Source organism: Anomaloglossus baeobatrachus, chromosome 12 (assembly GCF_048569485.1).
Source record: "Anomaloglossus baeobatrachus isolate aAnoBae1 chromosome 12, aAnoBae1.hap1, whole genome shotgun sequence".
Taxonomy (NCBI): Eukaryota; Metazoa; Chordata; class Amphibia; order Anura; family Aromobatidae; genus Anomaloglossus; species Anomaloglossus baeobatrachus.
Window position 1 is genome coordinate 55,679,820 of NC_134364.1, and position 26,876 is coordinate 55,706,695.

The 26,876-nt window shown below is 50.5% G+C and overlaps 1 protein-coding gene across 2 annotated transcripts in view; it reads left to right on the forward strand.

Moving 5' to 3' along the window:
- SYNE2 (spectrin repeat containing nuclear envelope protein 2) overlaps positions 1-26,876 on the forward strand; it is a 518,190-nt gene that overhangs the window by 301,876 nt on the left and 189,438 nt on the right. For both annotated transcript variants that reach the window (XM_075330437.1, XM_075330436.1), the window contains exons 51-58: positions 1,177-1,392; positions 4,376-4,635; positions 7,864-8,032; positions 13,570-13,716; positions 23,309-23,449; positions 23,528-23,710; positions 25,677-25,814; positions 26,650-26,835. In XM_075330437.1, the coding sequence (XP_075186552.1) occupies positions 1,177-1,392; positions 4,376-4,635; positions 7,864-8,032; positions 13,570-13,716; positions 23,309-23,449; positions 23,528-23,710; positions 25,677-25,814; positions 26,650-26,835 (1,440 nt within the window). The remainder of the gene's footprint in view (positions 1-1,176; positions 1,393-4,375; positions 4,636-7,863; positions 8,033-13,569; positions 13,717-23,308; positions 23,450-23,527; positions 23,711-25,676; positions 25,815-26,649; positions 26,836-26,876) is intronic.

Below are 26,876 nucleotides of genomic sequence, written 5' to 3' on the forward strand. Positions count from 1 at the left end.
TACATTCCCTGGGGCTGATGTGAAACGTAGAGTGAACAAGGTCAAACAGGAACATTTCCGTACTGTCTCTATACAATGTTGACTTCTTTGGGGTACGACTCTAGTAAACGGTCAATGATGACGTTTCACAACTTCTCCTCTAAGCTAAATTTGGGCAATAAAAGTTTAGTCTAGCCTCTTTTTAAAGGGAGAGTTTTCTGGACAATCCATTCTTTATTTCCATAATGAGACATATGGATATAATAAAGGAGAAAATGAGTGAGCACATGTACGTGTTCCCAGGGAACTACAGCTGAATGATGGTGGTCAAAGGAACACTGGGAGGTTGGGACCACCTCTTAGCATGGAGCCATTTTTCTAAAAGCCGGCGAATGAGCAATTCATACTGGTATATACCATAATTCTGTGTTGGTTTTCAAAGATTTTGGCCCCAATTCATCAAAGTGATTACAGCACAATTCTGTTATAAAATGCCTTGAAAAGTCCCAATTTTTTGCTCAAAGATGCATGAAACATTTGTCACTTTTGGAGTTTTCATGCCAGTTTTGGTCAGTTCCGCCAAAATGGGCAGAGCTGGGGTGGGACGATGGCCTGTGGGAATGGTAACGCTGGCTCTTTTAAATCCCGATGAGCCGTAGCGCACATTACGGGACACAAATCTTACTCCAGTCTCCGACACATATCATCAAGCTGAAACAGTTAACATAGTGCCATCTACTATCTGCGCAACACAGCCTCCCAGCATGTGTCTGCAGCTGTTGTTTGCTCCAGAAGACATAGCATGAGCCTGCAGCTGTTCTTTACTCCAAAAGACACAGCATGAGCCTGCAGCTGTTCTTTACCCCAAAATACACTTTCCTTCATCCCTGACCTCTCTAATCCCTTGATTGAACGTAAATGATTTTGTCTTTTTGCAGTAATGCTGAGTAGGATGTTACCTTTACCTCTTGGCTCGGCTTTTTATGATCATTCCTGTGTATTAGCACAAGCTCACCAGTCTGATTTCCTTTTACTAGAAGCATCAATGGATCATACATTGCAATGCATATATACAGGATTATTTTTGTTTCTAATTAAACGTGATGAATAATTGGCTTTTGTGATTGCGCTTCTCTTTAATAATCCTGATGTGCACAGATTGTCATTGTGAGGACCATATCTGTTTGTGTTTCATAGACCTTGGTGGCAAAAGTAAGCTCCTATGAAGAGGAATTACTGCAACTCCGAGCAGTGGCGCGAGACCTGAGTGATGTCGGCTCCGAGGAGGTGGTGCTCTTTGACAGAGCGGTGGCTTCATTATGGGACAGATGGCGGTATCTCCTCGGCGTCTGCAGAGACTGGGAACTTTACTGTGATGAATTGAAGCAAGAGTGGAAATTGATTAGTGAACTGGTAATTGGGCGTATTTTCTTGTTAATGTCTCAGTTATTACAATGACTTTATACTGATAAATTATCTAGTATTTATATATAAAGTAAAATCACTTTAAAGGGAATATGTCACCAGGGTTTTCCCTTATGAGCTGCGGCCACCACCAGTGAGTGCTTATATACAGCATTTCAGAATAATGTATATTGGAGCCCAGGCTGCTCTGAAAAATGTAAAAAACACCTTTATTATACTCATCTAGGGGGCGCTCTGGTCCAATGCTCTCGGTCGGGCGCCTCGTCTCTGCTGTGATCTCCGTCCTCCTTCTACCCAGCCCAGTAGGATGATGCGCCTATGTCATCCACACAAGCCGACATTGCAGTTCCTGCGCAGGCGCACTTTGATATGCCCTGCTGAGAACAGATCAAAGTACTGTAATGCGCAGGCGCAAGGAAGGGTTAAAGACCGTCCGTGCATGCGCACTACAATACTTTGATCTGGACTGCTCAGGGCAGATCAAACTGCGCCTGCTCAAGACCTCAATGACTGCGCATGTGGATAACGTGGGACGCGTCATGCACATGCACATGGGCCTCAGAAGGAGAAGGACGCAATCGCCGCACAGAGGAGGCGCTGGACCGGAGAGAGGTGGCGCCGCACTGGAGAGAGGCGGCACCGGACCGGGGAGAGGAGGCGCCGGACCGGGGAGAGGAGGCGCCGGACCGGGGAGAGGAGGCTCTGGACCGGAGAGAGGAGGCGCTGGACCGGAGAGAGGAGGCGCTGGACCGGAGAGAGGAGGCGCTGGACCGGAGAGAGGAGGCGCTGGACCGGAGAGAGGAGGCGCTGGACTGGAGAGAGGAGGCGCTGGACCGGAGAGAGGAGGCGCTGGATTGGAGACCAGTGACACCCTCATCAGACTGTACCGCCTCTTAGGTGAGTATAATAAAAGGTGTTTTTCACATTCTACACAGCAGCATGGGCTCTTATATATACAGCATGTTAGAATGCTGTATATAAGAGCTCGCTGGTGGTGGCCGCAACTTATAGGGGCTTCTATGAGGTGGAAAAGTTGGACAATCTATTCGTCATGAAGAAAAAAACACAATACTCTAAATAAATAGTAATAGTGCACGTAAATAACATAAGTTAGTAAAAAAGTGTAAAAGCCATCCTACCTCCACAAGGTGTTTGCAATCGGGTGGTCCCTACCTCTACTACTTCCCTGCTGACTCTGGGCTTAGGAGTCCAGGGGGCGGCCCTAATCCATAATGAACAGTCTACTCTGTATAAGGCCTCATGCAGAACGGACCACATGGCACCGAATGACTGCGAGTCTCCGAACCCGAGTGAGACCTCTTCATATATTTCTATCAGGCTGTCACTCTCGGTTTGCTTTGCAGTCTGTACTTGGACGTCTGCATGAGAATAGCTGTCAGAGTTCACTGATACCATCGCGGTCCTGTGATAGAAGCCACAGATATTACAAGTCAGTTAATGACATTTCTTCCCTTCTAAATGTCGGCCTTATATCACCAAGCACAATCCTAAGTACCAGATGGAGTGGTGTAAAGCCCTCCGCCGGCTCAGGAGCAGCTTGACATCAACATACTCCAAATTCCATTTTTCCATTTTGTTTGCTAACATTGTATCATCTATAGAGGCCAGGATACCAACACCCATTAAAATGGGGATGAGACCACCCCTGACTTTCCAGAGGTGCAATAATAGTTGCATCGGTTATCAATAATCTGACACCTATGCTGTCTATGTAGGTGTCAAAAAGCTCCGTTTACCATAAAGACTTAAAAATGTAAAAAACGCAAAATATACAAAAAAAAAATCTGAATGGTTTAATAATTTATAATAATATTATAGAATCCTATAAATACATAATAATCTGTCCTTCTATTCATATGTTATATACACATAATTTTCATTGGAATGACCGACTAGTCAGGAACTCATTGATGACCCATGAAAGTGTGGGGGTTGAAAAAGAAATGTAAAAGGGACCCGTACAGATCAGAAGGAGAGGGTCACATTGTATAACCGAGCACGGCGCTGTACAGAGCCTCGGCCTATTTAAGTGAGCAGAATTGATGTGTAGTACTGGGTACAACCTCAACAATACGCATGGCGCTCTTCCAGGAGCTGTGACCTGTCACACGGTGATTGGCTGTAAACTCGCCAAGTGTCATGGCGGCATCAGAAGGCGTTCAGACTACAGACTCTGACATTCCTCACTGTTTACTCTGGTGCTTTTGTGTTGCACAGACAGGCTCAGGCGTCGACCAGCTGTGTGCTCATTAGTGATCGGGCTAGCAGGAGGTAATTTCTGCTAGCTTGCTGGTTATCTTTTGGATCACATGTATGGGAGACCCATCACAGTTACTCCCCACCTTTTTAGGATGGAGGAGTTTGTCTTCCCATGCAGACTATAGGTTTTGATAAACCGATCTATATGCTGTTGTGTTCCAGTTGCTGGTGATTTACTGCATGTTGCTTGGTGTGCTGTGAAAATCCTCTCATCTACTGGCTATTTCCTCCCTGATCTTTATTTCCTTCTTATAACTTATTGTCCTATATTTCCGTGTGTGCTAACTGTGTTATAGAGTCTTGGTTTCCCATTTGTCTATATCTGTGGGTTCAACAACTCCTGTCCCGGTCCTCCCCTAGAGTGGGGAAGAGGGTATATTAGATCTGTCCACAATGTAGATATGAAAAAGGTCGCACTCCAAGTCAGGGAAAAAAGGAATTTCGTTTATTCCATGATCTAGCCTGAGGGCCAGTCAAGTAGCCCCAATCCCCCGCTATCCCATAACAGCCCCCGTGCACAACATGACCCCTTTAAACTGATCACAGGGGTTTCCAGCGATTAGAAAAAAATAAGTAAACCGTGTTTTTTTATCCTATAACCTATCATATTTGACAGTCTGGCATTGTGAAAACCAAGGTTTATCAGGGTGATGACGCTGCCGGAAAATATACATATTTCTGTGTCTTACAGGTGGAGCGGGAGGTGATCCTTCTGGATAACTGCCAGGAAGAAGCTCTGGATAAACCCAAGATGAAACAGAAGACGTCACAGCTACTGTCGTCAGCCACCGAAATCAGCCGCCTGGAGGAGAACCTGAAGATGCAGCAGCTGCAGTTGGCTCTGCTGATGCATCGCCTCTGGAATACTTTGGGAAAACCAGAGGTCGAGGAAGAGACTGAGATGGTGACGGCGGCCAAGGAGATCAATTCTATGGAAGACAAGTGTGAAATGTGAGTTTACGATTGTTACATATGGACAGTGCACAAGAAACACTACACATCTAGGAAAAGTATTCTGTACATATTCACAAAGATACACAGCACTCCATGAGCAGTGTAAAGACTATTCAATCAGAATTAAGGAGTAATCATCATTTTATTTTTTATTTATATTTTTCATAAAAATATAAAATTAAGAAACTTTTTTATGTATCTTAGTAGAGAAATAGGTTTCTTTCTCCTCCTGGACTGATCATTAATTCTCAAAGGTCTCAATAAACAGGTAAAATTTGTCTTCAGTGAAAACTTCTGAGAAGGGGAATGAGTCATGACAGTTGGTGCTCATAAAGTTCTATGGAGAATCGTAACTGTCATTTCAGGAGAAATTGCAGCAGAATGTCTGTGTCAGCCTCTAGCTCCTCTCCCTCTGTGTCGGCCTCTAGCTCCTCCCCCTCTGTGTCGAACTCTAGCACCTCCCCCTCTATGTGTTGGCCTCTAGCTCCTCCCCTCTGTGTTGGCCTCCAGCTCCTCCCTGTTTGCCTGTGTTGGACTCTAGCTCCTCCCCCTCTGTCTGTGTCGGTCTCTAGCTCCTCCCCCTTTGCGAGTTTGTTGGCTTCTAGCTCCTCCCCCTATGTGACCATCTAGCTCCTCCCCTTTGCCGGTTTCATCCTCTAGCTCCTCTCCCTTTGTCTGTGTCGGCCTCTAGCTCCTCCTTTGTCTATATTAGCCTCTAGCTCCTCCCTCCTCCATAGAATTTTTAAAGCACCTGTCGTCATCTACTATTTTTGTAATGGGAAGGTCTGTATTCGCTGAAGATAGATTTTACCTGAGAACTGAGAATGATCAGTCCAGGAGGAGAAGGAAACCGATTTCTCTAATAATATCCTTGATAAGCTAAGACAGTAGACTGGTTAGTATTAGCTTCCCTGGTACCATAATGGAACGGTTAAAAAGTTTATCTGGTCTTCTGATAAATCTTCAGTCACTCTAAATCCTTACAGTGGACATTGTGCACGCTGTCCGGATTCTTTTGGTGTTTCCTCTCAAGAGCAGGCGTTTACTGCAAACTTTTATCGGAAGTCCCTCAACCCTTCTTAAAGCCTCGGCTTATTGGATGTCTGGGATTTTAAATAGTGTTTGCTTCCCTGGTGGTCTAGAGGTAATAAAAAGGGATCATATACTATAATAATCTCTGTACATTAATTTTCATAGAATGTAATGCGTTTTTTCGCCTTCGCTCCACACGCCTGTATGTTTCCGTTGGGGATATGAGCACCTATCTGGGCAATCTCTCCATCCCCAGCATCCCTCACTGTTCGATTTTTATATAACTATGTTTAAAATAACTATGGACGTCCAGAGCTGAAAATTTCCAATACATTATGTGCAAAAATGAGACGCCGCAGTCCTGATCTCCTGGCAGGGGCGGAGGATCGGTCCTCATCACCATCTACATGCTTGTGAGCCCCGGAGTACCGAACACTGCAATACTTAGCCAGACTAATGGCCTCGCTTCCCAGATACATTACCCTGGCAAATTAATCTAAAATGAAAGTTATTTTGGGTATATTGTTGTTAATATTATCCAACATTACCAGCCAGACTCTAAATTGGACTCTTCACATAATTGTATCACTCTCTTCTATTCGGATTTCCAGACATAAACATCCTATTACTGGATCTGTCCAAACAGTATCCAAAGCAGACGTAATGACGCATGCTTTATGTAACACATTGTGCCCTCGATGCCTTAAAGGAAAGCTTTTTCCAGAATATAACCCCCTAGTTCACAGCCAGTTTTAGGCAGTTGGAAAATAGGCAGTTGCACAGGGCCCCAATCTTCTAATAGTTTCCAAAGCAAACTAAACCTACCATATTTGGGTACAAATGTCATACACCGGGGGTGAGGGGCCGGATGTTATACACCAGAAGGCGGGGGGCTGGATGTTATACACTGGGGCAAGGGGCCAGATGTCATACATCGGGTGCGAAGGACCGGATATTATACACCGGCGGAGAGGGGTCGGATATTATACACCCTGGGGCGAGGGGCCGAATATTATACATCAGTGGGCAAGGAACTGGAGGTTATACACTGGGGGGCGAGAGGTTGGATGTTATACACCAGGGAGCGAGAGGTTGGATGTTATACACCCGGGGCGAAGGAACAAATGTTATACACCGGGGGCGAGGGGCCAGATGTTTTACACCGGGGGCGAGGAGCTGGATGTTATACATCAGGGGGTGAGGGGCTGGAGGTTATACACCAGGGGTGAGAGGTCGGATGTTATACACCAAGGGGCTAGGGGCCGGATGTCTTACATCGGGTGCGAAGGACCGGATATTATACACCGGCGGAGAGGGGTCGGATATTATACACCAGGGAGCAAGGGGACGAATATTATACATCAGTGGGCAAGGAATCGGAGGTTATATACCAGGGGGCGAGAGGTTTGATGTTATACACCGGGAGCGAGAGGCCGGATGTTATACACCGGGGGCGAGGGGCTGGATGTTATACATCGGGGGCGAGGGGCTGGATGTTATACACCGGGGGCGAGGGGCTGGATGTTATACATCGGGGGCGAGGGGCTGGATGTTATACACCGGGAGCGAGGGGCCGGATGTTTTACACCGGGGGCGAGGGGCCGGATGTTTTACACCGGGGCGAGGAGCCGGATGTTATACATCGGGGGGCGAGGGGCTGGAGGTTATACACCAGGGGTGAGAGGTCGGATGTTATACACCAAGGGGCTAGGGGCTGAATGTTATAGACCGGGGGTGAGTGGCCAGATGTTATAGACTGGGGACGAGGGGCTGAAGATTATATACCAGCGGCGAGTGGCCGGATGTCATACACCGGGACAAGGGGCCAGATGTCATACACCGTGGGTGAGGGGCCGGATGTTATATACCAGGGACGAGGGGCCGGAGGTTATACACGAGTGGCGAGTGGCCGGATGTTCTACACCCAGGGCAATGGAGGTGAATTCAGTTCCTAAGACAGATGGAGCAATATTTGTGTCCACATACTGTAGTGCAAGTGACCGATGATTTCCCAGCTGTGATGAAACTTCAACGCCCAGCATTTCCCACCATATGCAGACCTTGCACGTCTGACCAGGGACATCACTGGCCCTACACAACATCCAGCTGTTAAGAACCCATGGTAGAGTAAACCGTGGTTAAAATCTATGAATGTGAAAATCTGACTGATCATGTAATCTCTTTATATTCTAGACTTCTACAAAAATCTCAAAGAAATAAGCAAAAAATTCACAAAGAACTTTCGGAACGTGAAGCTTTAAAGGGCGAATTCTCAGCCGTGAAACAATCTCTCCAGCGAGCGGCTTCCAAACTGGAGAACCCGGAGCCAGGAGACCCGGAGGCCACCAGGGCATCACTGCAGGTAAGAACTGCAGATCTAGGCCACCAGGCATTAAAAAAATAGGCCTTTTTTTAGGTTAATAGTCGACCAAGGGGCCCTTCTGGTCCTGACCCTTTGTTGAAATCTCCTGGTTAACATCTCCCTGTTAAATCTTCTTCCATAAGTTCTGAGATCAAGTCTTGAAATCTATGGAAGAACCTGGTTGTGACTGCTCATTTTGCCTACCGCGCCCCCAGAGGAGAAATGAGGCATTACACAATTCTGATTTATAGTAAATTGTTATCTGTGTAATGTGTGGCCAAGCTGCATCCTTCAGAGCTGTAGACCCTCTTTGTAGCTGCTCCCAGCTTTGGCGAGGTCCCACAGACCCGTTTATTAACTCAAAATTCCCTTATAGGGTAATTTTAAAGGTTTTTTTTTTTTAAATTTGCCAGGTTGATTTTGAAAGGCAGGAAACATAAAATCTCTGTTGCTTTTTAGACTAATTGTATCTGTCGCGGGCGGGGAGGAGGGTGTCAGCACACTACGCTCACCCCTTCTGCTCGGGTCCGGCGGTTGCTGCTCAGTGGTGGCTCGAGCTGTGGGCCGGATCCCGGGGGTTTCTCGAGCGGCACTCCTCACCCGTGAGTGAAAGGGGGTTGTTGGGTGTGGGGATTGTTTATTGTCCGTGACGCCACCCACGGTTGTGGTGATTTCACCACCGCTGCTCGGTGTGGGGATCCCGGGAGTGATGGTGGGGGAGCAGCTAGTTGTTGTGTTGCCCCTCCGTGGGTAGGGGTTGGTGATCCCGGGGTCCGGTGATGGGATGGGAGATGCAGGGCCTGGTGGGCGCAGGGACGCGGGGGCAGCGCTGTGCCTTGCGGCACGGAGGTACTCACTCAGCCAGTAACCACGACACAGTTCTCGGTAAACAAACGGCTGGTTGGACGGGTCCCTCGGACGGTTCACGGTGCTGCGGTTCCCTGCAGTTGGCGGTGATGGTCACTCTTCCCTGCACCTATGTTACATCTATTGGTAGCGATGAGTTCCCACCGGTTACCCGCTCCCCGACTACAATCTGGGCCGGAGGAGCTCCTCACTTTGCCCGCAGGCGCTGGCCCTGGGGAAACTGGTGCCCTGGCGGTGACGGTGTCTCCCCTGTAATGGTTGAGCTGTTGCCTTCAATCGGGACTTGGTTGTTGGGGGATCTGCGTCCCCTTCACTGACGGATTTGGCAAATTCTGGCGACTCCTAGCCTTGCCAGCGTCCGAGAGGCCCCTGCCCTGGTACTGACTGTCCTTTGCACGCTGCTCCAGACCGCCGGGTCACCACCCGTCCGCGGTCCTTCCAGGAACCTCCAAACAGTCCCACTCCAGACAATCTCCGCCGTCTGCTGACCTTGCTGTCTCTGTCCAGGCACACAGCCTCAGACCACTTCAGGCTGTACTAAACTGCCACTTTGCACTTTCTCTACTTTCACTTCTCTGTCACTTCAGCTTTCTTCTTCAGCTCCACTACACTTCACTTCCTTCCACTTCCTCCTCCCTGGCTGAACTGCCTGCTCCTTCCTGCCTCCAGGGCTATGACCTCCTTGGTGGGTGGACACCAACCGCCTGGCTCCACCCCCTGGTGTGGACACTAGCCCCTGGAGGAAGGCAACAAGGATTTCTGGTTAGCTGGTGTACCTGCAGGGAATGTGGGGTGTGTGTGTGTTGTGACCTGTGACCCCTGGCTTGCCCAGGGCGTCACATTCCCCCTTAGCAGAATGCAGACCGTCCGCGGGCTGCCCGTCCAACACCGGTTTTATTTTCCTTTTTGTTTTCTGTAAATGTAAAAAAGAATAAACACATATATATTATAACATCATCCCACATCGGGAGGCACATTTCTTAAACGTTACTAACGGTTTACGGTTACGGTTTCCGCTCTCTCCCACCCAAGCAACCTGGCCCTGATGCTGCCCCTAAAGCCCAGGCAGCACCCCTTGACCCACAGTCCAGCACACGGTACCCGAGCGGGATCTGTCCTTCCCCTCCAGAGGGTAGCCACCGGTTCCTTTGGTGGCTGGGCCCCAGCCTGCTCTGCTGAGGGCCCTCCCTCCAACCTGCCTCTCCGGAGGCGGCATTGCGGAAACGGTAACGGCAAACAACATATTTACAAGCCACTTAACGTTTGTGGTTGCCCTGCAAGTTCACGGGCTTGTCCATGGATCGTTCCCATGCAAAACTTTTTAAACGGTCCCCACAGGGACAACGGTGCCGGCTCCGGCCGGTTCAATCACAAAGATAATCTGGTGAAGTACTCGGTATCATTTCACTTATCATTCTTTTTCAAACTTTCAACAAACATGTAAACTCAGACTTTGGTCCCAACGGGGACGGTGCAACGGGCATCCGCTGCCCTACTCGTACTTTTCTGCCGAGGCGGACCCATCCTCTGCCACCAGCACATCAAACATGCACTGACATGCCTGCGGTGACAGGGGCACCCGGTACCCATTTCCACCGGTACGCGGGGTACGGACAACCACGGGGTCTCCTACATAGCGGGAACGCTCGCTTGCTCCTTCAACCGCAACAGCGGACCCGGAGCTGGGGCAGGAGTTGTCATCTCTTGTTCCTGCGTCAGGCGGGTTGCCGCCAGCTGCCGCAGCCTCCTGGCCTCCAGCATCCAACACTTCAGCCCCTTCTGCGGTAGCACGGAGCAGCAGATTAGGCGAGCTTACACTGAGGCGCCCCATAAGTAACGGCAAGGGTGATGCATAGGCCGAGACTAGGCCGGGCCCCTCAGCCGCAGCGGCCGGTCCAGGTAGGACATAGGGACGTGGGTCACCAGTCGGTTCTGCTACATCTATTCCCCTGTCGTACATCGGGGTAGTGGTAATCAGCATCTCCACCTCGTTGGTCCACTACTCCATCATCCGGAGGATTTGTTCCTGCTGACGCTGGTGGAACTGAATCAACCGGGCCTTTATCCAGGCCACGGTCCCGGGCTCAGGATCTGGCACAGTCTCTACTGGGACTTCGGGCACCACGCTGTTAAGGGGCCGCGGTTCTAGCGGTTCCCCTTGGTGCACTTCAGGACCGTCTTGGACGTCTGCAGTCGGCTGGTCCGCCGGAGCGGCTGGGCAGGGTATCGCTACCGGTTGGGCAGGTAGCGGGCCTAATGGCGGGGCGGCAGCAACTATCACGGGTAGCGGGGAGAGAGGCAGGGTGAGCGGAAGCCGGCCGGGCCCCTCAGCTCCAACGGCCGTTCCCTCAGGAATACAGGGGCGTGGGTCGCTTACCCGCTCCTCCAACTCCTCTTCAACCTCGCGTCTCCACATAGCAGCCACCACGTCCGCCATGTCGGTCTCCCACTCCTCCAGGAGGAGTTGCATATGAGCCTGCAGACGGTTACTCAGCGGGACGGTCCGGTCCCTCAACCACGTCGCCGTGCCGGGCGCGGGGGCTTCCTCATTGGGAGTTGGGTTGTACATCTTGGCAATCGTGCCTTCCAGGAACCCAGTATGTCTGCAGAGTCCTGGCGTCCCTGCTTTTATAGCTGCAGCTACATGCAGCCAGCTGCCATCGCGTCCCCCTTAGCTCTTTTCGGCCACTCCTCTCTCGGGGCGAGGTTTTGGCCTTCGCGCTTCTGCTACTCGAGAAGACGCTCGAGTGGGAACTTTTCGCGCCAAAGATGGCGGCTTCTGAAATTTTCCTGCCGGATATCTCCGGCGGTAACAAGCCGCACCTCTACCAAACGGCAGAGCGGTAAGATCCTGTTCGTGACGCCAAGTTGTCGCGGGCGGGGAGGAGGGTGTCAGCACACTACGCTCACCCATTCTGCTCGGGTCCGGCGGTTGCTGCTCAGTGGTGGCTCGAGCTGTGGGCCGGATCCCGGGGGTTTCTCGAGCGGCACTCCTCGCCCGTGAGTGAAAGGGGGTTGTTGGGTGTGGGGATTGTTTATTGTCCGTGACGCCACCCACGGTTGTGGTGATTTCACCACCGCTGCTCGGTGTGGGGATCCCGGGAGTGATGGTGGGGGAGCAGCTAGTTGTTGTGTTGCCCCTCCGTGGGTAGGGGTTGGTGATCCCGGGGTCCGGTGATGGGATGGGAGATTCAGGGCCTGGTGGGCGCAGGGACGCGGGGGCAGCGCTGTGCCTTGCGGCACGGAGGTACTCACTCAGCCAGTAACCACGACACAGTTCTCGGTAAACAAACGGCTGGTTGGACGGGTCCTCGGACGGTTCACGGTGCTGCGGTTCCCTGCAGTTGGCGGTGATGGTCACTCTTCCCTGCACCTATGTTACATCTATTGGTAGCGATGGGTTCCCACCGGTTACCCGCTCCCCGACTACAATCTGGGCCGGAGGAGCTCCTCACTTTGCCCGCAGGCGCTGGCCCTGGGGAAACTGGTGCCCTGGCGGTGGCGGTGTCTCCCCTGTAATGGTTGAGCTGTTGCCTTCAATCGGGACTTGGTTGTTGGGGGATCTGCGTCCCCTTCACTGACGGATTTGGCAAATTCTGGCGACTCCTAGCCTTGCCGGGGTCCGAGAGGCCCCTGCCCTGGTACTGACTGTCCTTTGCACGCTGCTCCAGACCGCCGGGTCACCACACGTCCGCGGTCCTTCCAGGAACCTCCAAACAGTCCCACTCCAGACAATCTCCGCCGTCTTCTGACCTTGCTGTCTCTGTCCAGGCACACAGCCTCAGACCACTTCAGGCTGTACTAAACTGCCACTTTGCACTTTCTCTACTTTCACTTCTCTGTCACTTCAGCTTTCTTCTTCAGCTCCACTACACTTCACTTCCTTCCACTTCATCCTCCCTGGCTGAACTGCCTGCTCCTTCCTGCCTCCAGGGCTATGAACTCCTTGGTGGATGGACACCAACCGCCTGGCTCCACCCCCTGGTGTGGACACTAGCCCCTGGAGGAAGGCAATAAGGATTTCTGGTTAGCTGGTGTACCTGCAGGGAATGTGGGGTGTGTGTGTGTGTTGTGACCTGTGACCCCTGGCTTGCCCAGGGCGTCACATATCCCCTTTAGATCTGCAGCAATTCATAAAGGTTTAGTAGACCGGACCACATTCCAACTAGTCGTCTGGCTTAAGTCCAGACCGGTTTAGCAGAAGCGCTCAGAGCAGATCTGAATACTCAGATGACTCCGAGAGCTGCGTACGAGAACAGGAATATTTTGTTTACAACTGAACATCGCCCCCTGGGGAATGAAACCTGCAACAAGGGCACAGTCATCAGCTTGTGTTTGCATCTTGCCCGTCTTGGCTTTCAAGAGAAGAAGACGTCCATTCTTCTCTGCCTCCTAACAGTGCTGAGCTCTAGCGATCTGTATAATTATAGGAAAGATGACACGGCCGTCGCCGGGCTGCCCGTCTATTGGACGTCTATTGTGGTTATTCTTTTAAATGTCTTTTTATTTTTATTTTCCAACAAAGCGTCACCTAAGGTGAAAGCAAAAGCGTAGACTTACAGACTCGCTTGGTCAGTTGGGCGGGTGAAGTTTTCATATTCCGCCCGGTACGATTGTAGGAATGGGTCACACCGGTATACTTAACGCAGCACGCCGATTCTTTCCTACAGGAGATTCAAGGCTTGATCGAGTCACAAAAGGAAACCGCTAAACTTACAATGGAAAAAGTCAGCGCCCGATATGCCGAACACGTCCCGGCCGAGCTTCTCTCACGGGCGGAAGAATGTCAGCAGTGTTTGCAAGAGGTGGAGGAACAGGTGAGTTTTCTTAGACATTTGCGTTTGTATAAGGGGCAACTGTTTTCGCAAAAAGGCTCTATGAAAGGTTACATATTTGATCATTCCCAGACACAAAGTTGTTCATTAAAGTGGTTTTACAAGCTCAGCCTTTATTAAAGGGTTCTACAAGCTCAGCCTTTATTAAAGGGTTCTACAAGTTCAGCCTTTATTAAATGGCTCTACAAGCTCAGCCTTTATTAAATGGTTTCTACAAGCTCAGCCTTTATTAAAGGGTTCTACAAGCTCAGCCCTTATTAAAGGGTTCTACAAGCTCAGCCTTTATTAAATGGGTTCTACAAGCTCAGCCTTTATTATAGGGTTCTACAATCTCAGCCTTTATTAAATGGTTCTACAAGCTCAGCCTTTATGAAATGGTTATAAATGCACTGCCTTTATTAAATGGTTCTACAAGCTCAGCCTTTATGAAATGGTTCTACATGCACAGCCTTTATTAAATGGTTAAACAAGCTCAGCCTTTATTAAATGGTTTCTACAAGCTCAGCCTTTATTAAATGGGTTCTACAAGCTCAGCCTTTATTATAGGGTTCTACAAGCTCAGCCTTTATTAAATGGTTCTACAAGCTCAGCCTTTATGAAATGGTTATAAATGCACTGCCTTTATTAAATGGTTCTACAAGCTCAGCCTTTATGAAATGGTTCTACATGCACAGCCTTTATTAAATGGTTCTACAAGCTCAGCCTTTATTAAATGGGTTCTACAAGCTCAGCCTTTATTAAATGGGTTCTACAAGCTCAGCCTTTATTATAGGGTTCTACAATCTCAGCCTTTATTAAATGGTTCTACAAGCTCAGCCTTTATGAAATGGTTATAAATGCACTGCCTTTATTAAATGGTTCTACAAGCTCAGCCTTTATGAAATGGTTCTACATGCACAGCCTTTATTAAATGGTTAAACAAGCTCAGCCTTTATTAAATGGGTTCTACAAGCTCAGCCTTTATTAAATGGGTTCTACAAGCTCAGCCTTTATTATAGGGTTCTACAAGCTCAGCCTTTATTAAATGGTTCTACAAGCTCAGCCTTTATGAAATGGTTCTACATGCACAGCCTTTATTAAATGGTTAAACAAGCTCAGCCTTTATTAAATGGTTTCTACAAGCTCAGCCTTTATTAAATGGTTCTACAAGCTCAGCCTTTATTATAGGGTTCTACAAGCTCAGCCTTTATTAAATGGTTCTACAAGCTCAGCCTTTATGAAATGGTTATAAATGCACTGCCTTTATTAAATGGTTCTACAAGCTCAGCCTTTATGAAATGGTTTTACAAGCTCAGCCTTTATTAAATGGATTCTAAAACCTCAGCTTTTATTAAAGGGTTCTACAAGCTCAGCCTTTATTAAATGGTTAAACAAGCTCAGCCTTTATGAAATGGTTATAAATGCACAGCCTTTATTAAATGGGTCCTACAAGCTCAGCCTTTATTAAATGGTTCTAAATGCACAGCCTTTATTAAATGGGTTCTACAAGTTCAGCCTTTATTAAAGGGTCCTACAAGCTCCGCCTTTATTATAGGGTTCTACAAGCTCAGCCTTTATGAAATGGTTATAAATGCACAGCCTTTATTAAATGGGTCCTACAAGCTCAGCCTTTATTAAATGGTTAAACAAGCTCAGCCTTTATGAAATGGTTATAAATGCACAGCCTTTATTAAATGGGTCCTACAAGCTCAGCCTTTATTAAATGGTTCTAAATGCACAGCCTTTATTAAATGGGTTCTACAAGTTCAGCCTTTATTAAAGGGTCCTACAAGCTCCGCCTTTATTAAAGATGTTCTACCAGCTCAGCCTTTATTAAATGGTTCTAAATGCACAGCCTTTATTAAAGGGTTCTACAAGCTCAGCCTTTATTAAAGGGTTCTACAAGTTCAGCCTTTATTAAAGAAGTTCTACCAGCTCCCCTCCCTTCACTTGAGATGCAACTGAGCTGCAATACTAGACAAAACCCATATACAAGGGTGGCTCTATTTGTGGAAGAAAGGAGTCATATTTTTTTTTAATCCTGTACAACCCCTTTAAAAGTACAGTGTCCACAAGGTATAGAGTTGGTATAGTATGATGCTATGTCTAGTGGTTGGAAGCTGCTACAAAAATCTTAAATTTAAAGGGTTAAATAACAAGAAACTTTGACAATTAAAAAGGCATTCTAACCTCATACATAGAATATGTTATACATGTATAGTTAATGAGGGTCCCAATTATAGAACCAGGTTCTATGTAAAGAACTGGGCTCTGTCATACGCAGCGGGCATATAAGAAGTGGTCGGAATTCCCAATCATTTGTGTGAGAACCTGTACACGTCTCAATTGATCGAGCCCAGTTCTTGAGATGTATGCAGATCTCGTTGTTGGGGCCCATATCTACTATACGTATAAACCATAAATGTAGGCGATGGGAATACTTCTTTAATTTGACTGAAGATACTAGCGGCCATCAGCTGGTATTATTTGTGTGCAGCATCACTTCCAGAAAGTACATGGCTTGGCTAAATCCACTAGATCAGGATCTGCTCTTCATTGTGGGTGTCAGGGCCAGGCGGTCGGGCAGACCCAGGAGGTGGATCCACTGGGCCGAACTCTAAGATGGTGGTAAGGAGTCCGGTAGCTGAAGCACTATGGGCAGCAGAACAGTCCGTGCAAGTGAGTGTAACGGAGAAGTCCCTAGGACCACGGAGTCACAGATGGTAGTCCGGGTGACGTAGCTCAGGTTCGGAAGCCGAGATGATGTCAGGCGGGGTCCGGAACCTTTGGAGCGAGATGACGGGTCACCGCAGGGATCCGAGAAGGTACGGACTGTCAGATGGCAGACGGACAGCGTGCGGGGTTCGGGATTCAGCAGGACCGGATGGCGCGGCAGGATCAGCTCTAGAAGAGAGATACGTGAGTATGGCAAGAAGACACAAAGAGACCTGACTCCTAGCTTGGAAAACACGAAGATCAGGCCCCGCCCCCTTGGACAATAAACCCCTTTATACCCTGTACCTGTTTAGCCTCATTTCCTGTTAATGGACGCTGGCCCTTTAAGAAAGGGTCAGTGACCGCGCGCGCGCCCTAATGCGCATGCGCGCAGCCCGGGTGCCAGAAGCCAGGGAAGGAAGCTGAGGGGAGGACGCAGGGGAGCCGGCCAGGGCCTGGGAAGCCGTCGGGCGCCGGGATCGGAGACCAGGGGGCCTGGGAAGGACGGGCACCGGAGGCTGGAGAGCGGGGAGCGTGGCAGGTGAGCCGGGAAGCGGGGCTGAGGACCCGGGGAGCGGAGCAGAGGACCCGGGGAGGGGAGCCGAGGACCCGGGGAGCGTGACAGTACCCCCCCCCCACGCCCCCCTCCCCGCAACCGGGACATGAAGGCACGGATCAGGGGAGTGCCCACGTTCTCCCTGGGCTCCCAGGACCTATCCTCAGGACCATACCCTTCCCAGTCCACCAGGAAGAACTGTCGGCCTCGAACGGTCTTCATGGCCACGATATCCCTTACCGCATAGATGTCGTCCTCAGCAATAGGAGGAGGAGCCGAACTGGCAGCAGCGGAGAAGGGACCAAGGAAAACCGGCTTGAGCAGAGAGACGTGGAAGGAGTTGGGTATCCTCATCGTGGCCGGAAGCCGCAGTTTGTAGGAGACCTCATTGATCTTGCTGAGGACCTTAAACGGCCCGATGTAGCGAGGACCCAGCTTGTAGGATGGTATCTTCAATCGGATGTACTGGGAAGCAAGCCAGACCAGGTCACCAGGAGAGAAACACGGAGGGTCCAGACGCCTCTTGTCAGCGTGTTTCTTCATCCGCTGGGAAGCGCGCCCAAGGGACGCCTTGACGGAGTCCCAAATGGTAGCGAAGTCACGGGCTACAGTATCAGCAGCAGGGACATCCGAAGAAGGGGATATAGGCAATGGGACGGAGGGCTGAAGTCCGTAAACGACATGGAAGGGAGATTTGGAGGACGACTCACTGATGTGGTGGTTATGGGAGAATTCAGCCCAAGGCAGAAGCGTGGACCAGTCGTCGTGATGGGCGTTGACATAGTGACGTAAGAAGGAGGTCAAGATTTGATTGACCCTCTCCACTTGGCCATTAGACTGAGGATGGTAAGCAGAAGAAAAGTCCAGAGTCACTCCCAGATGTTTGCAGAGCGCCCTCCAGAAACGGGAGGTGAACTGAGTTCCCCTGTCGGACACGATGTGGGATGGAAAGCCATGCAAGCGGAAGATGTGATGTATATAGGCTTCCGCGAGTTCCTGAGCAGAGGGCAGTCCGGCCATAGGGACGAAGTGAGCCATTTTGGAGAACCGATCCACCACGACCCATATGACTGTGTGCCCGGAAGATAATGGCAAGTCCGTAATAAAGTCCATCGCTATGTGTTGCCACGGAACTGAGGGTATCGGCAGAGGCAGAAGACGGCCATAGGGCAGGTGTTTGGGCGTCTTGTTCCTGGCACAAGAGGAGCAGGCAGAGACAAAAGCAGCGACGTCCGTGCGAAGGGATGGCCACCAGTAATGGCGTACAATCGCACCCCATGTTCTCTTCTGGCCTGCATGACCGGCTGTTTTTGAGGCATGACCCCAGTGTAACACTTTTTGCCTGTCGGTCTCAGAGACATAGGTCTTCCCGGGCGGTATCTGGGCCAGGGTGACAGGAGCCACCGGAATAATCTTGCTAGGAGAGATGATAGGTTGGGTAGTCTCTTCCTCCTGCTCCATGGGCATAAAAGACCTAGACAAGGCATCAGCGCGTACATTCTTCTCCGCGGGTCGGAAATGGAGCTGGAAATCAAACCTGGCAAAGAATAAGGACCACCTGGCTTGCCGTGGGTTCAGTCGCTGAGCGGACCGCAGGTATTCCAGGTTCTTGTGGTCCGTGTAGATAATCACGGGGTACACTGCTCCTTCCAGGAGGTAGCGCCACTCCTCCAGAGCCAGTTTGACCGCCAATAGTTCTCGGTCACCGATGGTGTAATTACGTTCAGGCGCTGAGAAGCTCTTGGAGAAGAAACCGCAAGTCACCATGTTACCGGAGGAGGACTTCTGCATGAGCACTGCTCCGGCTCCCGAGGAGGAGGCATCCACCTCCAAGGTGAACTGGCGGTTTAATTCCGGTCGGTGGAGTACAGGAGAGGAGGCAAATGCTCGCTTCAGAGAGCAAAACGCGGCGTCGGCCGCAGGTGACCAGTCCTTTGGATTAGCCTCCTTTTTGGTCAAAGCGGAGAGAGGAGCAGTCAGAGCCGAGAAGTGAGGAATAAACTGGCGGTAGTAGTTGGCGAATCCCAGGAACCGTTGGATTGCCTTCAGTCCAGAAGGGGGAGGCCAGTTGAGAATGGAGGAGACCTTCTTTGGATCCATCTGCAGTCCAGTACTCGAGATGATGTATCCCAGGAAAGGGAGAGAAGACTGCTCAAAGACACACTTCTCATATTTGGCGTAGAGACGATTCTCTCTCAGTCTTTGTAGAACCAGCTGTACGTTCTCTCTGTGGGTTTGGAGGTCCGGAGAGAAGACAAGGATGTCATCCAGATAAACTACTACACAGATGTAGAGGAGGTCCCGGAAAATGTCGTTCACCAATTCTTGGAAGACTGCTGGTGCGTTACACAGGCCGAAGGGCATCACGCAGTATTCATAGTGCCCATCGCGAGTATTAAACGCGGTCTTCCATTCGTCCCCAGAGCGGATACGAACTAGGTTGTAGGCACCCCGAAGATCCAGTTTGGTGAACACACGGGCTCCTCTGAGCCGGTCGAACAATTCGGGGATGAGCGGCAGAGGGTACTTGTTTTTTACGGTGATCTGATTCAAACCCCGGTAGTCAATGCATGGGCGTAGGTCACCCTCTTTCTTCTTAACGAAGAAGAAGCCTGCTCCCGCAGGAGAGGAGGATCTCCGGATGAATCCCCTTGCCAGGCTCTCTGTGATGTAGGTAGACATGGCCCTGGTTTCGGCTGGAGACAACGGATATATCCGTCCTCGAGGTGGTGTTGTTCCTGGGAGCAGGTCGATGGCGCAATCGTAGGGACGGTGTGGCGGAAGTACCTCAGACTCCTTCTTGTCAAAAACGTCTGCGAAGGACCAATAGGCCGAGGGCAGTTCCGGTAGGTTCTCTGGAACCGGAGGTCGTCGGATGGGTTGTATGGACTTCAGACACTTCTCATGACAGGCAGAGCCCCATCGGGTGATTTCGCCAGTACCCCAGCTGACTGATGGTTCGTGTGTCCGCAACCAGGGAAGTCCCAGCAGGATTTGATGGGACATGTGTGGAAGGACGTAGAGAGCGATGTTCTCGGTGTGCAGGGCACCGATACGCAGTTCGACCGGCCTGGTGACCCAGGAGATGGTATCAGAGAGGGGTCTCCCATCCACAGAGGCAATCACTAGGGGCTTATCGAGTAGAGTAACAGGCAGCTGGTACTTGTCCACCGTGGCCTGCTGGATGAAATTGCCTGCTGCTCCAGAGTCGAGGTATGCCTCAGCCGTGAAGCGCGTCTCTCCCGTTGTCACGTGCACAGTCCACGTAACCGGGTCTGAGAGAGTCCCAGCACCTAGGGTGGCCTCTCCTACCAACCCTAGGCTTTGGAGTTTCCCGGCCTTTCCGGACAGGAGCGTAGGAGGTGTGTGCCCTCTCCGCAGTAAAAGCAGAGACCCTTGGCGAGCCGCTCTGCTCGACGTTGTTCAGACTGCCGTACTCGGTCGATCTGCATGGGCTCGTGGACGGGAATCCCAGCTGTTGATGACTGAGGTGCGGAGGGCTTCTGTGGAGGAGAGGAATGCCGTACCGGACGTCTCTCACGAGACAGCTCTTTGGAGCGCTCCTGAAAACGAATGTCCACTCGAGTTGCTAGGGCAATCAGGGCATCTAGGGTGGAGGGCACGTCACGACCCGCCAACTCATCTTTGATGCGACTCGAGAGTCCTTCCCAGAAGGCGGCTGTTAGGGCCTCATTATTCCACCCGAGTTCTGAAGCCAAAGTGCGGAAACGGATGGCGTATTGGCCCACCGTCAGTGTTCCTTGACGTAAGCGGAGAAGGGATGAAGCAGACGCAGAGGCGCGTCCCGGCTCGTCAAAGGTGCTGCGAAAGGCCTGCAGGAACTCTTGAAGATCCTTGGTCATAGGGTCCTCCTTCTCCCACAAGGGGTTCATCCACGCCAGTGCCTCGCCCTCTAGGTGAGACATTATGAAGGCGACCTTGGCTTGGTCGGAGGCAAATAAATGTGGCAGCTGCGTGAAATGAAGGGAACATTGGTTTATGAAGCCCCTGCAGGTCTTGGGATCTCCGGCATAACGAGGTGGTGAAGCCAAACGGAGTCTGGAAGCATCCGAAGAAGCTGCCACGGGTGCGGGAGCCGTGGATTGACTAGTGGGGGCCCGGGATGCTGAAGGCGTAACTGCCGCTTGTAACGTGTTCAGGCGGGCGTCCACGGAAGTCATAAAGTTCAGCATGCGGGTCTGGACTTCACGCTGGCGTTGGAGTTCCTCTTGCAAGGCCGCTAGTGCTGCAGCGGGATCCATGGCCTGATCTTACTGTCAGGGCCAGGCGGTCGGGCAGACCCAGGAGGTGGATCCACTGGGCCGAACTCTAAGATGGTGGTAAGGAGTCCGGTAGCTGAAGCACTATGGGCAGCAGAACAGTCCGTGCAAGTGAGTGTAACGGAGAAGTCCCTGGGACCACGGAGTCACAGATGGTAGTCCGGGTGACGTAGCTCAGGTTCGGAAGCCGAGATGATGTCAGGCGGGGTCTGGAACCTTTGGAGCGAGATGACGGGTCACCGCAGGGATCCGAGAAGGTACGGACTGTCAGATGGCAGACGGACAGCGTGCGGGGTTCGGGATTCAGCAGGACCGGATGGCGCGGCAGGATCAGCTCTAGAAGAGAGATACGTGAGTATGGCAAGAAGACACAAGGAGACCTGACTCCTAGCTTGGAAAACACGAAGATCAGGCCCCGCCCCCTTGGACAATAAACCCCTTTATACCCTGTACCTGTTTAGCCTCATTTCCTGTTAATGGACGCTGGCCCTTTAAGAAAGGGTCAGTGACCGCGCGCGCGCCCTAATGCGCATGCGCGCAGCCCGGGTGCCAGAAGCCAGGGAAGGAAGCTGAGGGGAGGACGCAGGGGAGCCGGCCAGGGCCTGGGAAGCCGTCGGGCGCCGGGATCGGAGACCAGGGGGCCTGGGAAGGACGGGCACCGGAGGCTGGAGAGCGGGGAGCGTGGCAGGTGAGCCGGGAAGCGGGGCTGAGGACCCGGGGAGCGGAGCAGAGGACCCGGGGAGGGGAGCCGAGGACCCGGGGAGCGTGACAGTGGGCGATACATATTGAACTGAACTACAGGACCATAGAAAGCCCCCCCGCACACACACAAAAAAAAAAATCATAATTACTTGTGTCAGCTTGCTGTCACGGCACGGACTTGGGGAAGGTGCGGCGTGAGCCAAAACACACAACAGGGGTTACACCATGACAAACAAGAGGTACATTTTAACAGAGGAGGGCCCTAGGACTAGTGAGCAGGAAGATGGACACCTCCTCCACTTTCCTGCCACTGTACTCTGCACTCCTAGCCAGTCTCTATACATATTCCTCACCTGTCGCCGAGCAGGAACCTAAAGCCCTGAGTGGCCCTACAATAGTCCTGGCTAGTAAGTGGACAGGTAAGGGACGCTAGCCCCACCGCTGCATTAAAACAACACAGTAAGGAAGGAAGACAGATGGGGGGATAACACTACAACAGATTGCTGCAGTCAGCACCAAGACTGCAGCCACATCAGCATCTTCAAGAGGGTTTTCAGCAGCTCCTTCCACCTCCAGGCCCAGCATCCAAATGACAAAGAGAATTACAGGCATCCTGTGCTGGTAGCAGAGGGTATATAAAGGGAGTCGAAGTGGTCCAAAACAGGAAACACCTGATATGCTAATGTGACTTCTTGCTGGCAAGGAATACTGACATTGACCCTACAACTGCCAAAGGAAAGGAGACACGTTTAATATTGAGATTCAAGAATAGTCCTGCTTCTGTCGCCAGTCTCATCATGCAGAGAGACAGCCGTGACACCTGCATATTAAAGAGGTTTTCCAGTTTTGAAAAACTCCTGTCCCATGACTGCAGTTTGTTTTTAATAGAAAACTGTGCTTTACTCACCCTCCCAGGGTCCAGCACTCAGTCTCCGGTGCTGCTCCTGGTGTCTTTTATTGTCTGCACCACTAATTACAGCGCTGCAGCCAATCACTGAGCTTAGCAGCTCTGTCTGAGTTGACGGCACAAATTGCTGAGCCCACTGATTTGCTGCAGCACTGTCAAGTTGACGTCGGCACTTCAGATAACACGTTTTTCTCCTACTTTTTTTTGTAAACTTTCTGCATACTGAAGCCAGAAATCCACTTTTAGTGATTTTTGTGAATTGACATTTTCTCTTAATTTTACAAAGAAAGTCAACTGAAAACAAGTGCAAAAGGCAAATAAAAGTAATAAATTGATACTAAAACAATACTGATAAAACGTATGCTGCTGATACGGGAATACGTCCTACTATTCACTCTATCCTGTAATAATCGTCCATCCATGGTTCCTTTCCAGGTGAAGAATGAAGTCTCACAGAGCTCCCCGGAGAACAAACTGAACAGAAAGTTGGCCGAGATAAAATCTGGGCTGCAAAGTATTGAAGCTCACCTAACCGGAAAGAGCCCGAATATCCTCCAAGCTAAAGAGCTTCAGAATGTGAGGACGCGGATCTTCTCCAGAGCACAGACGTAACACGATGAACTGCTTTACCATTGTGACTTCTTTATTTTCTAGAAAATATGGGATGAAATGGATATGTGGCTCTCCAAACTGCACGCGTTGGAGGAGAAGGTTCATGAGATGGCCGAGGAGGATCCCAGCCAGGCCCAGGAGTGGATGGATAAACTTACTGAACCCTTCAGCTACTACCAGCATGTCACACACCTCGTGGAACGCAGGACTGCAAATCTGAAGAGGGTGAGTATCGGGCGTGGACTTTTCATCCAAAAATGGGTGCAAAGCCCTCAAGGTGATCACCAAAGGCTCCTGTATACAAATACAAAAAATGGAGGCTGCGCTCCAATATCCCTTCTCCTTCTCCTCTTTTCTCATCCTACTCCTCCCTTCTTCTCCTTTCTTCTCCCTTCTCCTCCTCCTCCTCCCTTCTTCTTCCTCTCCACCTCCTCCTCCTCCCCCCTTCTTCTCCCTCTCCACCTCCTCCCTTTTTCTCTTTTCTTCTCCCTCTCCACCTCCTCCCTTTTTCTCTTTTCTTCTCCCTTCTTCTCCTCCTATTCCCTTCTCCTCCTCTTCCCTCCTCCTCTTCTTCTCCATTTCTCCATTCTTCTCCCTTCTCCCTCCCCCTCCTCCTTCCTAATCCTCTTCTCCCTCCCCTCCTCCTCCTCAATCCTCCTCGTCTCCCTCCTCCTCTTCTCCCTCCTCTTCTCCCTTCTTCTCCCTCCCTCTCCTCCTCCCTAATCCTCTTCTCCCTCCCCCTCCCTCCTCCTTTTCTCTCTCCTCCTCCCTCCTCCTCTTCTCCCTCCTTCTCCCTCCTTCTCTTCTCCCTTATCTTCTCACTCCCCTTCCTCCTCTTCTCCCTCCTCTTCTCCCTCCTCTTCTCCCTCCTCTTCTACCTTCTCTTATCCCTCCTCTTCTCCCTTCTCTTCTCCCTCTCCCTCCTCCTCCCTCCTCCTCTTCTCCCTCCTCCTCTTCTCCCTCCCCCTCTTCTCCCTCCCCCTCTTCTCCCTCCTCCTCTTCTGCCTCCTCCTCTTCTTCCTCCTCCTCCAATCTCCTCTCCCTCCTCCTCTTCTCCCTTCTCTTCTCCCTCCTCTTTCCCTCCTCTCCCACCTCCTCTTCTCCCTTCTCTTCTCCCTCCTCTTCTCCCTCCTTTCCCCCCTCCTCTCCTCCCTCCTTTTCTCCCTTCTCTTCTCTCTTCTCCCTTCTTCTCCCTCCTTCTCCCTCCTCCTCTCTCCTCCTCTCTCCTCCTCTTGTCCCTCCTCTTCTCCCTTCTTTTCTCCCTATTCTTCTCCCTTCTTCTCCCTCCCCCACCTCCTCCTCCCTCCTCATCTTCTCCCTCCTCTTCTCCCTTCTCTTCTCCCTCCCCTCCTCCTCCTCCCTCCTCCTCTTCTCCCTCCTCTTCTCCCTTCTCTTTTCCCTCCTCTTCTCCCTCCTCTCCCTTCTCTTCTCCCTTCTCTTCTCCCTCCCCCTCCTCCTCTCTCCTCCTCCCTCCTCTTCTCCCTCCTCTTCTCCCTTCTCTTCTCCCTCCTCTCCCTTCTCTTCTCCCTTCTCTTCTCCCTCCCCCTCCTCCTCCCTCCTCTTCTCCCTCCTCTCCTCTCTCCTCTTCTCCCTTCTCTTCACCCTTCTCCCCTCTTCTCCCTCCTCTTCACCCTTCTTCTCCCCTCTTCTCCCTCCTCTTCACCTTTCTTCTCCCCTCTTCTCCCCTCTTCTCCCTCCTCTTCACCTTTCTTCTCCCCTCTTCTCCCTCCTCTTCACCCTTCTTCTCCCCTCTTCTCCCTCCTCTTCACCCTTCTTCTCCCCTCTTCTCCCTCCTCTTCACCTTTCTTCTCCCCTCTTCTCCCCTCTTCTCCCTCCTCTTCACCTTTCTTCTCCCCTCTTCTCCCTCCTCTTCACCTTTCTTCTCCCCTCTTCTCCCTCCTCTTCACCCTTCTTCTCCCCTCTTCTCCCTCCTCTTCACCTTTCTTCTCCCCTCTTCTCCCTCCTCTTCACCTTTCTTCTCCCCTCTTCTCCCTCCTCTTCACCCTCCTTCTCCCCTCTTCTCCCTCCTCTTCACCCTTCTTCTCCCCTCTTCTCCCTCCTTTTCTTCTTCCTGCAAAATTGTATAGAAGATTTTAAATGTGCTACTAAATCTGGTAGTTTGCAAGTTTATGTAGATGACTGGTGATAAACCCAGCTGCCATTGACTGCGAAGCAATGTCTGTATTGATAGGCGGCCAGTAAGCTGGAGGAATATGAGGACACCCTGAAGAGCACTCAGGCCTGGATACAGAGCACGGACACTCTGCTAAATGAAGAGATGAAGGATTGCTCTGCAAAGGTCCTGAACAAGCACGTCACCGCAGTAGAGGTCAGGGAATGAGACACATAAATTCAGATGATATAAAACTGCAAAAATGTATTGTATTTTTCGGAAAAAGCCTGATAACATTGTGAAATGTAATTGCACCAAAACCAATAGGCCTTATGTCTTGGTGTATGTCCATTGAATCTTGCATAACGCACACTTTACACTAGAAGAAATTACTGCAATTTTTTCACAGTCCTTTACTATCATTAGGAGTCCCATTTCTTATTAAAATTCTCTCTGTTTTTGAGAATGGATGGATTTTTAATCCTATAGTTTACTGCTCGCTGGCTAGTTCTCCTGGGAGAGGAATGCAGTGCTTACAAGCTCTCTCCTATAGCACTTGTAAGCGCTGCTTTGAAGCTGGTTGAATTGCCATATCCATCCAGCGTCCTTGCCCCTGTGCTCCTCCAATGATGCAGAACCAAACCTGCTCTTGCTTATGACATCGGAGAGGGCACAGTTCACACTCTGTTGGTCATTATGAGCAAGCAGCATGTGCGGAGGCAAAGGAGTAGTGCGCTCCTGCATATAGCAGATGAGAAAGACCCTTTAAGTTTTGATGCAATCTGAACATTTGTCCCTAAAAATGTTGCACTTACAACCTAAATAGACAAACTGTATAATAGCTATAGGTCAAATGTAAGGAACCAATTTACCGTACATGTCTACCCCTTTTGGAGGACTCCACATTGGTATGTTTTCTTCTGATAATGCCATCATGTTGTGTACAACTGTGCAGAGTTTACCCCCTCTCTCATCAGTCCCTGTCTTAGTATGGTAGAATTTGTGAAAATAAAGACTCAATGCACTTCTTTCTTTTTTTGCCTGTGATCAGATTGCCCTTGACGACTCTGAACAGAAAAAACGTCTCCTTGACTCCATCCATTCCGAGCTGGGCGAGCTGGCTCTGATCTTTGAAACCGAGAGCATTGTGGAACGATCCACCGATGTAAGAAGGAAATTGCTGGATCTGAGGCAAAGGATCCTAAAAGTTCTTCCAAAAATACATCACATAACACAAGTAAGACCCTCGTGTTTTCTGTTTTTTGGTTGGCATTTCAG